This window comes from Cherax quadricarinatus, chromosome 2, assembly GCF_038502225.1.
Source record: "Cherax quadricarinatus isolate ZL_2023a chromosome 2, ASM3850222v1, whole genome shotgun sequence".
Taxonomy (NCBI): Eukaryota; Metazoa; Arthropoda; class Malacostraca; order Decapoda; family Parastacidae; genus Cherax; species Cherax quadricarinatus.
The window spans coordinates 41,166,718-41,179,207 of NC_091293.1; the positions used below are offsets into that span (position 1 = coordinate 41,166,718).

The 12,490-nt window shown below is 42.2% G+C and overlaps 1 protein-coding gene across 2 annotated transcripts in view; it reads left to right on the top strand.

The window, feature by feature from the left end:
* The window catches only part of LOC128692559 (urea transporter 2), a 65,878-nt gene that overhangs the window by 37,034 nt on the left and 16,354 nt on the right, over positions 1-12,490 (top strand). The window contains exon 6 of one of the 2 annotated variants that reach the window (XM_053781744.2): positions 1,324-1,474. In XM_053781744.2, coding sequence (XP_053637719.2) covers positions 1,324-1,474 — 151 coding nt within the window. The remainder of the gene's footprint in view (positions 1-1,323; positions 1,475-12,490) is intronic. The other variant, XM_053781832.2, reaches the window with a different exon arrangement.

Here is a 12,490-nt window from a genome sequence, read left to right on the forward strand (position 1 = left end):
ACAGATCTGCTGCATTTAATAGTAATAAAATAATAATAATAATAATGTAGGTAGTAGGTTGGTAGACAGCAACCACCCAGGGAGGTACTACCGTCCTGCCAAGTGAGTGTAAAACGAAAACCTGTAATTGTTTTACATGATGGTAGGATTGCTATGGTCTTTTGTCTGTCTCATAAATATGCAATATTTCAGGTGTCTTGCTACTTCTACTTACACTTAGGTCACTACACATACATGTTCAAGCATATATACACACACCCATCTGGGTTTTCTTTTATTTTCTTTCTAGTTCTTGTTCTTGTTTATTGAATCTTATCTCCATCAGGAAGTGGAACAGAATTCTTCCTCCGTAAGCCATGCGTGTTGTAAGAGGCGACTAAAATGCCGGGAGTAAGGGCCTAGTAGCCCCTTTTCCTGTATATATTACTAAATGTAAAAGGAGAAACTTTCGTTTTTCCTTTTGGGCCACCCTGCCTCGGTGGGATGCGGCCAGTGTGTTGAAGGAAAGAATAATAATAATAATAATAATAATAATAATAATAATAATAATAATAATAATAATAATAAACTAGAACGGGTAGATTTCAAGGTGGTAGAAATGTGGAGGACAAGAGATCCAATTCATGTCTATGTAAAAGGGAGTTAGCAAGCTTTTGGGAACAGATGATAACAGGACTAAAATTAGCTTAAAATAGTTTTTGTTAAAACTGCTGGGAATTTTAATAATGTAACCTAAATTTCTAACAGTAGACGATGTTCCAAGAAGCTATATACCTGAGGGAAGTGTAACTACAGTCACAAGTGTCTTTAACTTATTTTTTACAGACTTTAAAATTCAAGATCGCGCACTTTAATTCGTATTTAAATTCTAATATATAAGTATATTTCGCTGTAGTTATCCGTTTCCTCCTATGGGTGTCCCCTAGCTCGATCACAAGCGGACTCAGCTCACACACTGAGATCCGGAGATCAATTCTCCGGTACGGCTGGAAAACATTAGGGACGTGTTTCCATAAGACACCTGCTGTCCCTGTTCACCCATCAATGTAAAATGGGTACCTGGGTGTTAGTCAACTGGTGTAGGTCGCATCCTGGGACAAAACTGATCTAATATGCCCGAAATGCTCAATATACCAAGTGGCTTTCTATATAGTAGTATGTTATTGATGTCAGCTAGGCCTGTATACCTTGTACATGTATTTGTAGTAAATAAAGATATTATAAATTCATTCGAGTATTTTCAAGAAGTTTTTTGACAAACTTGTCACTTGAGTTCATATGTGCAATGCATCTTAGTTTTAGATGAAGTCACGTGTGTTGCAGCAGGTGTGGCTGGGGACGCTGCTGTCAGCTGGTCAGGTGTGGGGAGTGGAGAGCGTATGGTGCTCCACCCTGGTCATGGTGGCTGTCTTCATCTCTTCCCCGCTCCTCACTCTTCTCACCTACACAGGGGCGACGGTGGCAACCTTCACAGGTCAGTAATTAACCAGTCACATCTCAGTCCTCCAGTACCGTAACGTTAGAATTCAAGCAGTACTTTTCAAATTTTCTCGGAATGGGATATTCTTGGAAGGCTCTCACTAATTGGTGCACCCCATTATGAGACCGGTCATACATACTATTCACAAATATTAAAACACAGTGACATCGTAACCAAAGAACGTACTGTGTGTGTGTGTGTGTGTGTACTCACCTATTTGTACTTAGTCTGGTATTATAAAATAACCAGTTTCCCTGAATCCCTTCACTAAATATTACTCTGCTCACATTCCAACAGCTCATCAGGTCCCAAATACCATTTGTCTCCATTCACTCCTATCTAACTTTCACGGCACGCACAACGGAGATAAAACACCTCAATTATTGGGAGCGCTTGAGGTTCCTAAACCTGTATTCCCTGGAACGCAGGAGGGAGAGATACATGATTATATACACCTGGAAAATCCTAGAGGGACTAGTACCGAACTTGCACACGAAAATCACTCACTACGAAAGCAAAAGACTTGGCAGACAATGCATCATCCCCCCAATGAAAAGCAGGGGTGTCACTAGCACATTAAGAGACCATACAATAAGTGTCAGGGGCCCGAGACTGTTCAACTGCCTCCCAGCACACATAAGGGGGATTACCAACAGACCCCTGGCAGTCTTCAAGCTGGCACTGGACAAGCACCTAAAGTCAGTTCCGGATCAGCCGGGCTGTGGCTCGTACGTTGGTTTGCGTGCAGCCAGCAGCAACAGCCTGGTTGATCAGGCTCTGATCCACCAGGAGGCCTGGTCACAGACCGGGCCGCGGGGGCGTTGACCCCCGGAACTCTCTCCAGGTAAACTCCAGGTAAACTTACCTATTTGTGGTTGCAGGGGTCGATACTCAGCTCCTGTACCCGCCGCTTCACTGATCGCTACTAGGTCCTCTCTCTCCCTGCTCCATGAACTATACCATATCTCGTCTTAAAGCTATGTATGGTTCCTGCCTCCACTACTTCACTTGCCAGATTATTCCACTTCCTGACAACTCTGTGACTGAAGAAATACTTCCTAACATCCCTTTGACTCATCTGAGTCTTCAAATTCCAATTGTGACCCTTTGTTTCTGTGTCCCATCTCTGGAACATCCTGTCTCTATACACCTTATCTATTCCTCGCAGTATTTTGTATGACGTTATCATGTCTCCCCTAACCCTCCTGTCCTCCAGTATCGTCAGGCCGATTTCCCTTAACCTTCCTTCGTAGGACATTTTCCTTAGCTCTGGAACTAGCCTTGTTGCAAACCTTTGCACTTTCTCTAACTTCTTGACGTGCCTGACCAGGTGTGGGTTCCAAACTGGTGCTGCAAACTCCAGTATGGGCCTGACGTACACGGTGTACAGTGTCTTGAACGATTCCTTACTGAGGTATCGGAATGCTATTCTCAGGTTTGCCAGGCGCCCATATGCTGCAGCAGTTATCTGGTTGATGCGTACTTCTGGAGACGTGCTCGGTATTATACTCACCCCATAATCTTTCTCCTTGAGTGAGGTTTGCAGTCTTTGGCCACCTTCCTTATACTCTGTCTGCAGTCTTCTTTGCCTTTCCCCGATCTTCATGACTTTGCATTTGGCGGGGTTAAATTCAAGTAGCCAGTTGCTGGACCACGTATCCAGCATGTCCTGGTCACTTTGTAGTCCTTCCTGATCCTCATCTGATCTGATTCTTCTTATTAACTTCACATAGCCTGCAAACAGGGAGACTTCTGAGTCTATCCCTACTGTCATGTTATTCACGTATACCAAGAACAGCAATGGTCCTAGGACTGACCCCTGTAGGACCCTGCTCATCACAGGTGCCCACTGTGATACCTCATCACGTACCATGACTTGTTGTTGCTTCCCTGTCAGGTATTCTCTGATCCATTGCAGTGCCCTCCCTATTATGCGTGTCTGATCCTCTAGCTTCTGCACTAATCTCCTGTGGGGAACTGTTACCGTGTCATAAAACTCCAGAAGGTTTGTGACACAGGATTTGCCTTCCATGAAACTGTGCTGGTTGCCGTTTATAATCTTGTTCCGTTCCAGGTGCTCTACCACTCTCCTCCTGATAATCTTCTCCATGACTTTGAATACTATACACCTCAGTAACACTGGTCAATAGTTTTGTACCTTGTTTCTATCTCCTTTCTTAAAAATGGGGACTACATTTGCCGTCTTCCATACCTCAAGCACTTGCCCAGTTTCAAGGAATATTTTGAAGATTGTGGTTAGTGGCACACACAGCATCTCTGCTCCTTCTCTAAGGACCCACGGGGAGATGTTGTCTATTCCCATCGCCTTTGAGGTATCAAGGTCACTTAGCAGCTTCTTCACCTCCTCAGTTGTGTGTATGTCATCCGACACTTGTTGGTATGTTCCTTGTCAATGTCCACCTCTGTGGTGTCTTCCCAGAGTCCTTCCTGTCTCACTGTAAGTAGTTCCTTAAATCTCGTGTTGAGCTCCTCACATTCCTCTTGATAGTTGCATGTGAGTTCCCCACCTTCTTTCATGAGCTTGATCACCTGGTCTTTGACTATTGTCTTCCTGCTAATGTGTCTAGACAGCAGTTTCGGGTCAGACTTGACTTTCGATGGATGTTGTTTTCGTACTGTCGCTGGGCCTCCCTCCTTATCTGTGCATACTCGTTTCTGGCTCTTCGACTAATCTCCTTATTTTCCTGGGTCCTTTGCCTTTTGTACTTTTCCCATTCTCTAGTGCACTTAGTTTTTGCCTCCCTACACCTTAGGGTAAACCAAGGGCTCGTTTTGGTCTTCCCATTATTTCTGTTGCCCTTGGGAACAAACCTTTCATCTGCCTCCTTGCATTTTGTTGTTGCGTAGTTCATCATATCGTTTACTGACTTTCCTACCAATTCTCTGTCCCACTGAACCTCCTGCAGGAAGTTCCTCATAAGTGTGTAGTCCCCCCTTTTATAGTTTGGCTTTTCCCATTCAACTCCTGTTACCCTCTCTACTTGTAACTCTACTATGTATTCAAAGCTCAGAACCACGTGATCACTAGCTCCTAGGGGCCTCTTATATGTGATGTCCTCAATGTCTGAACTGCTCAGGGTGAACACGAGATCAAGTCTTGCTGGATCATCCTCCCCTCTTTCTCTGGGAGTGTCGCTAACATGTTGATGCATGAGGTTTTCCAGTACCACATCCATCATCTTGGCTCTCCATATTTTGGGACCCCCATGAGGCTCCAGGTTTTCCCAGTCGATCTCTCTGCGGTTGAAATCGCCCATAACCAGTAACTTTGCTGTGCTCAAGTGAGCTCTTCTTGCCACCTCAGCTAGTGTGTCCACCATTGCTCTGTTGCTCTCTTCATATTCCTCTCTTATCCTCCTGCAGTTCTGTGGTGGGTTATACGTCACTGCAATGACTACCTTATGTTCCCCAAACTGAAATGTACCTACTATGTAATCCCTTTCTCCAATCTCGTCCATGCCTTCCATTTCCTCAAATCCCCATCGGTTTTTAATGAGCAGTGCAACCATTCCTACCCCTCTGCTCCTTGTACCTTTCCTTAGGCTCTGATATCCTGGTGGGAAGATTGTGTCTGTTATTGTCTCAGTGAGTTTTGTTTCTGTGACTGCAATGATGTCTGGGGACTTCTCATTAATTTTTTCATGCCACTCCTCATATTTATTCGTTATTCAATCTGCGTTTGTGTACCAAAACTTCAACTTCTTTCCTAAAACTGTGGTCCTGGGAGAATACTGGGATTGGGGGAGATGAAGCCCTGGCGGGGCCTATGGGTGGTTGCAGTGGGGGTGGAGTTTGTGATGAGGAGGGTGAGGGCAGAGTGTCCATATGGGGTTGCTGCAGGGTTTGTGATGTGGGGGTGAGGACAGAGGGAACAATGTGTGGGTTTTGGTTTAGATTGTTCAGTTGCATCGGGGTTGTCGAGGTTGGAGTCCTTCTGTGTGTGATTCTGGAGGAGGGTGTGTTCGCTCTTCCACCCTCTCTTTCAGTATCATCCTGTGTGTGTGTGTGGGGGGGGGGATATTGGCTGTTTCGAGTGACATCTAAACTATCATATCTGGGCTTCTCTGCAAAGACAATGATTATGTGAATGATGGTGAAAGTGTTTCTTTTTCGGGTCACCCTTCCTTGGTGGGAGACGGTCGACCTGTTGAACATATATATATATATATATATATATATATATATATATATATATATATATATATATATATATATATATATATATATATATATATATATATATATATATATATATATATATATATGTCGTGCCGAATATGTAAAACTGGTCAATTAGCAAGAACTCATTTAAAATTAAGTCCTCTCTAAAATTTTCTCTTATACGTTTAAAGATATATTTTTTTCATTAATGTTGGTGTAAAAATTTATAATTTTGCACCAAAAGGAACTTAGAAAACTTATCTAACCTTATTATAACAAGAGAAATTTATTTTAGCCTAAACCAACTAAATATATTTTAGATTTGTTTACAATAATTTAATAATAAACAAGCACAGTGAAATATATTTTTTCGTTAGGTCCAGAATGATTTTGCCGAAATTATTGCATATACAAATTTTCACTTGTCCTATATGGCAAGATGAGCGTTGCTATTTAATCCAAGATCGCAAGTTCTGCCTATTCGGCACGACATATATATATATATATATATATATATATATATATATATATATATATATATATATATATATATATATATATATATATATATATATATATATATATATATATATATATATATATATATATATATATATATATATATATATATATATATATATATATGTATATATATATATATATATATATATATATATATATATATATATATATATATATATATATATATATATATATATATATATATATATATATATATATACATATATTTATATATATATATATATAAAGATCCATTTTTTGTAATGATTTATGAACGAGAATCACAACGTCATGATTCTTATACTAAAAAGTAAAGTACATAGTAATGTACATAGTAAAACAAAGTTATAATGTAAGAAAGTAGAAAACTAGACATACAAGTACAGGATTCGACTAGACACATTGGACGTAAGTGGGAGGTGTTAGAGTCTTCAGGAACTACATGCAGCGTATAAGACATACAAGTACAGGATTCGACTAGACACAGTGGACGTAAGTGGGAGGTGTCAGAGTCTTCAGGAACTACATGCAGCGTATATATCTATTATTCAAGATTTATGGTCAGCCCAAATTTTTTTATATGATAGAAAACGTGGTAATAAGTTATAATGACCAGCAAGTATATGGTATGGTGAGGAAGGACACGAGCGAGAAGTTGCCTAGTATTCTCTCTGGCTCAGTCAGTCACTCATCAAGCCCACACTAAACCCACACATATAAACAGAGTAGCTGTGGTCACCTGGAGGCATCTGATTGTTATTAGTTTAGAAACTCCATCAAGTTGATCACTTGATAATCAGTCAACATTTTCAGTAGTGGTGAAAGTAGAGAATTATGATCGACAGTTTACCTGGAGTTTACGTGTAGAGGGTTTCGGGGGTCAACGCCCCCGCGGCCCGGTCTGAGACCAGGCCTCATAGTGCACAAGGGTCTGATCAACCAGGCTGTTACTGCTGGCCGCACACAGGCTGATGTACGAACCACAGCCCGGGTAGTCAGGTACTGACTTTAGATGCCTGTCCAATGCCTTCTTGAAGACAGCCAGGGGATCTATTGATAATCACCCTTATGTATGCTGGGAGGCAATTGAACAGTCTTGGGCCCCGGACGCTTATTGTGTTGTATCTCAGTGTACTCGTGGCGCCCCTGTTTTTCATCGGGGGAATGTTGCATCTCCTGCCGAGTCTTTTGCTTTCATAGGAACTGATTTTCGTGTGCAGGTTTGGTACCAATTCCTCCAGGACCTTCCAAGTGTATATTATCATGTATCTCTCTCGCCTGCGTTCGAGGGAATACAGATCAAGGACCTTCAACCGTTCCCAGTAGTTTAGGTGCCTTATCGTACTTATGTGTGTCATGAAAGTTCCTTGTACACTCTCCAGGTCTGCAATGTCGCCAACCTTGAAGGGGGCAGTTAGTCTACAGCAGTATTGCAGTCTAGCGAGCACAAGCGATTAGAAGAGAATCATCATGGGCTTGGCGTCCCTAGTTTTGAAGGTTCTCATTATCCATCCTATCAATTTTCTAGCGGATGAGGTAGATACATTGTTGTGATCTTTGAAGGCGATATCCTCTGACATTATCACTCCCAGGTCCTTCACATTACTTTTCCTCTGTATTGTATGGTTAGAATTTGTCGTATACTCTGACACATTTTTAATTTCCTCAAGTTTCCCATATCTGAGTAGTTGAAATTTCTCCTCGTTGAACTTCATATTGTTTTGAGTGGTCCATTTGAAGATTTGGTTGATGTCCGCTTGGAGTCTCGCGGTGTCTTCGATGAAGGTCACTGTCATGGCAATCCGGGTGTCATCCGCAAAGGAAGACATGGAGCTATGGCTTACGTCTCTATGTCAGAAATGAGGATGAGGAATAGAATCGGAGCGTATACTGTGCCTTGTGGAACAGAGCTTTTCACCGTGGCTGCCTGATACTTTACTCTGTTTACTATTACTCTTTGTGTTCTATTTGTCAGGAAGTTGTAGATCCATATACCAACTTTTCCCGTTATTCCTTTATCAAAAAGAAACACTGTTTATAAATTCAAGTCTCTTCTCAAAAATCACTTACTCACCCACAACTAAATAAATACTGAATAATTGTATCTCATAAATTGTATCATATAAATGTTTCTCATTATTGTATCTCATAAATTGTATCATATAAATGTTTCTCATTATTGTATCTCATAAATGTCTAACCTGTGACCCAATCAAACTTTGTTATTTTTTAATTACATTACCTAACAGAATACTCCATTCTATTGAATGCTCAGCAACACAGTAAATGACCATATGACCTGTCTTTGTAATACTCATTTGTGCTAAATTGTTATCTGTTTACAATAATGTTTTTACCACTGAATATATCATTGCTTAGTTAATCTTAAGTTAATTTTAAGCCTGCCCATAATGCTCTGCATACAAGGGGCTTTGGCATGCTGCACTTTAATAACTGTATTCCTTTGTACTTCTCTGTATCATGTTCAAATTAATAAATAAATAAACAAATCACGCATTTTCTGTGCCATTACACCATGGACTACAGTGTCGGACACTGCAGCATCATGGGATCTTGTTACAAAGTATTCTTCAACACTTGTCCAACCTTTGGACGAAGACCTACTTCGACTAGTGGATGGTACCACTATGACCTCACCTTCTCCTGCTTCGCCTCACCTGACTACAGTATATAAGTCACGTCTTCGGCCCTATGCTGTACATTCTACAAGATTGATGGACTGAACACATCGACTCCAGGCTGAGGGACTGATTACCTCAAACTCCTCCTCTCCTTACACCTGCTTTGTATTGGACTGATGAAGCCACTGTGTGGCGAAACGTTTCCTGAATAAAGATTCCCATATGTTGCATAAGTGTCTCAATCTTTAACTTGTCGGTTTTTCAAGCCATTCATCACAAATCTCGCCTCACACACTTGAGTGTCCGTGGTGGAAACATTGGGCGTGTTTCCTGACACTTGCTGCTCCCCTTCACCTAGCAAGGAAGTAGGTACCTGGGTGTTGGTCGACTGGTGTGGGTCACAGCCTGGGAACAAGACTGACCCAATGGAAATAAGACAGATAGTCCTCGATGACGCACTGACTTTCTTGGGTTATCCTGGGTGGCTAACCCTCCGGGCTTAAAAATCCCAACAAAATCTTATCATAGAAAAACTGTAAGTAACCATAGAACCACTAGTGCACACAGCTTTAAGTGGAAGTGGGGTTACATTATCAATGAAGATAGTAAAAGTACTAATTTAGCTGAGGTACCTATATCCCATGTCTCCTATCCAGTTCCATCTTTTCTTTTAATTCCATTCCATTCTTCCAATATGGCATGAAATATTTTTCTTCTTATGCGGTGACCGGAGGACATGGAGGATGTGAAAAGAGCTGTCTGCTTTTCTCTCCTAGACTCGTACACGTAGATAATAATCGATAATTTTTAATTTATATAGAAGTAGATAACTCTTCTTGGCAGGTAGAACAGATGTAGACTTCCAGGTAAACCGCTCTCTGTATCTTCCATGTATTCCCATATACCATAAGAGTGTACTGCCTCAAGCAACGGTGAACACAAATTGACCAAGACACACCAGTAGGGACACCGCGTGCGCGAGTCACAACATTTAGTGATCCGTGAATATAAGTGTTTTTGAGGGCTACCCAAGGGTACTGAAGGGGTCATTAAGTGTGACAGGGTAGTAAACAATCCTTGAAGCGATTTACAAGTTGCCCTGAGCCACACAAATGTGGGGAGAGCCACAATTCTATAAGTGAACTAGAAAGTGATACCTAGTGAGCGCAAAACAGAGTGGGAGGCCTAGTGTGTCAGGCGACGTTGCCAAATGTGTACTCAAGAAAGATAATAAAGTGAAATAAATGTGTGACTAGTGAAAGAAATACAGTGTATATGTTATGCTATAAATCGACAAGAAACGGAAGTGGATATACGCAAGGACATCACTGTAGATGAATGGTTCAGAGAACTACACGTTGATAAATTAGACACATGTGCAACTCTTGGTATCTTTATTGAGGAAACGTTTCGCCACACAGTGACTTCATCAGTCAGTACAAAGGAGAATGGTGAAGAACAGGAGAATGAGGGACTGATTACCTCATTCTCCTCCTGTTCTTCACGATTCTCCTTTGTATGGACTGATGAAGCCACTGTGTGGCGAAACGTTTCCTCAATAAAGATACCCAAGAGTTGCACGTGTGTCTAATTTATCGTCAGGACATCACATCGAGTTGGAGAATCTACAGGTTGCATCGCAAGTATTCACGACAGGGGTCGGTCTTAGGATCAGTGCTATTTCTGGTATATGTGAATGACATGATGGAAGGGTTAGACTCAGAAGTGTCCCTGTTCGCAGATGATGTGAAGTTAATGAGGAGAATTAAAACAGGTGAGGATCAGGTAGGACTTCAAAGAGACCTGGACAGGCTGCACACCTGGTCCAGCAACTGGCATCTCGAATTTAACCCCACCAAATGCAAAGTCATGAAGCTCGGGGAAGGGCAAAGAAGACCGCAGACGGAGTATAGGCTAGGTGGCCACACATCAACCAGATAACTGCTGCAGCATATGGGCGCCTGGCAAACCTGAGAATAGCGTTCTGATACCTTAGTAAGGAATCATTCAAGAGAGTGTACACCGTGTACGTCAGGCCCATACTGGAGTATGCAGCACCTGTTTGGAACCCACACTTGATCAAGCGCGTCAAGAAATTAGAGAACGTGCAAAGGTTTGTGACAAGGTTAGTTCCAGAGCTAAGGGAAATGTCCTACAAAGAAAGGTTAAGGGAAATCAGCCTGACGACACTGGAGGACAGGAGGACTAGGGGAGACCTGATAACAACATACAAAATACTGCACGGAATAGACAAGGTGGACAGAGACAGGATGTTCCAGAGAGGGGAGACAGACACATGCAAACACACACACACATTTACACCTACACAGTCTCACATATACAGATTCACACACACTCTCTTCCCCCTGAACCTTCCCCCACCTATATCCCACTCCTTCCCCTGACCCCCCCCCTCTCTCTCTCACCCTCCTTCTCCCCATCATCTCCCTCTTTGCCCCTCTCCCTCTCCCATTCTCTCTCCCCATTTGCTCCCTCCTCCTCCTTTCTCCCCATATTCCCCCCTCCCCACCCCTCTCTCATTTCGCCACTGTTTCCAGCTTCTTCATCTCCCTCCCTCTGCCCCCCACACTCTCGGAAGTGCTTCTTCAGTCACAGAGTTGTCAGGAAGTGGAATAGCCTGGGTAGTGATGTAGTGGAGGCAGGACCCATACATAGCTTTAAGAAGAGGTATTATAAAGCTCATGGAGTGGGGAAAAGTGACTAAATAGTGGCCAGTTGAAGAGGCGGGGCCAGGAGCTGTGACTCGACCCTCACAATCACAACTAGATGAGCAGTCCACAAAACAAACACACGGAATTACATAAGTTTTTCATTCTATGGCAACCAAAACAAAAGAAAAAATGGGTTGCCAGAGAGCAGGAAGGAAAACCAGGGAACTAGTGGATGAGTTTGCGAAGGAAGATTGGGCAGCAGAGCTTACGAAAAGTGAACATGAGTGGGAAAAGAAGGTAGAAGAGCTTAGCATGAGAATGGATGAGAGGATAGATGCAAAAAGCAAGAAGTGGGAGATGCAAGTCACAGCAGCAGAGGCTAAGATGCAGAGATTAGAAGAGGAACTGAAAAATCTGAAACAGCCTGTAGAACTAAAGAACAATTTGGGAATGACATCAGAGACCGCTACCTCAGTCACAAAAGAGGGAACTATAGGGAACAAAGGAGTGATAATGTATGCAGAGACCCTATCAGACCATCACGGAGCTCGAAAAAAAGGGAGAATCACATCAGTAGCAAACGAGGGGACTGTAGAAAATGAAAGAACTAAGCTATATGTAGAGGCCCTAACAGGCTGCAGCAGAGCCCAGGGAAAGCTAAGAAGGGAAAATTACAGACCACTAGGCCCAAGTACAACAGATAGTGAAGAAACTGAAGAAAGGAAAGCTGCAATGGAGGCAACTAAATCGAATCAGGGGATACAGAGGGATATGCAGTGGGAGAATGAGAGGGAGAGGTCAGTCTTTGTTTATGGGCTTCAGGAAGTTAAAGGGGAAACTTACAAAGCAAGAAGTCAAGGGAAGAAATATGTAATCAAAAGCATCATAATAGCAATAGAAGATGACATGATTTAGCTGGCAAATTTTCAGAGAATAGGGGGGTTTGCAGTGACTTTCAAGGCAGAATTGACTCTAAACAAGATCCTGCAGGA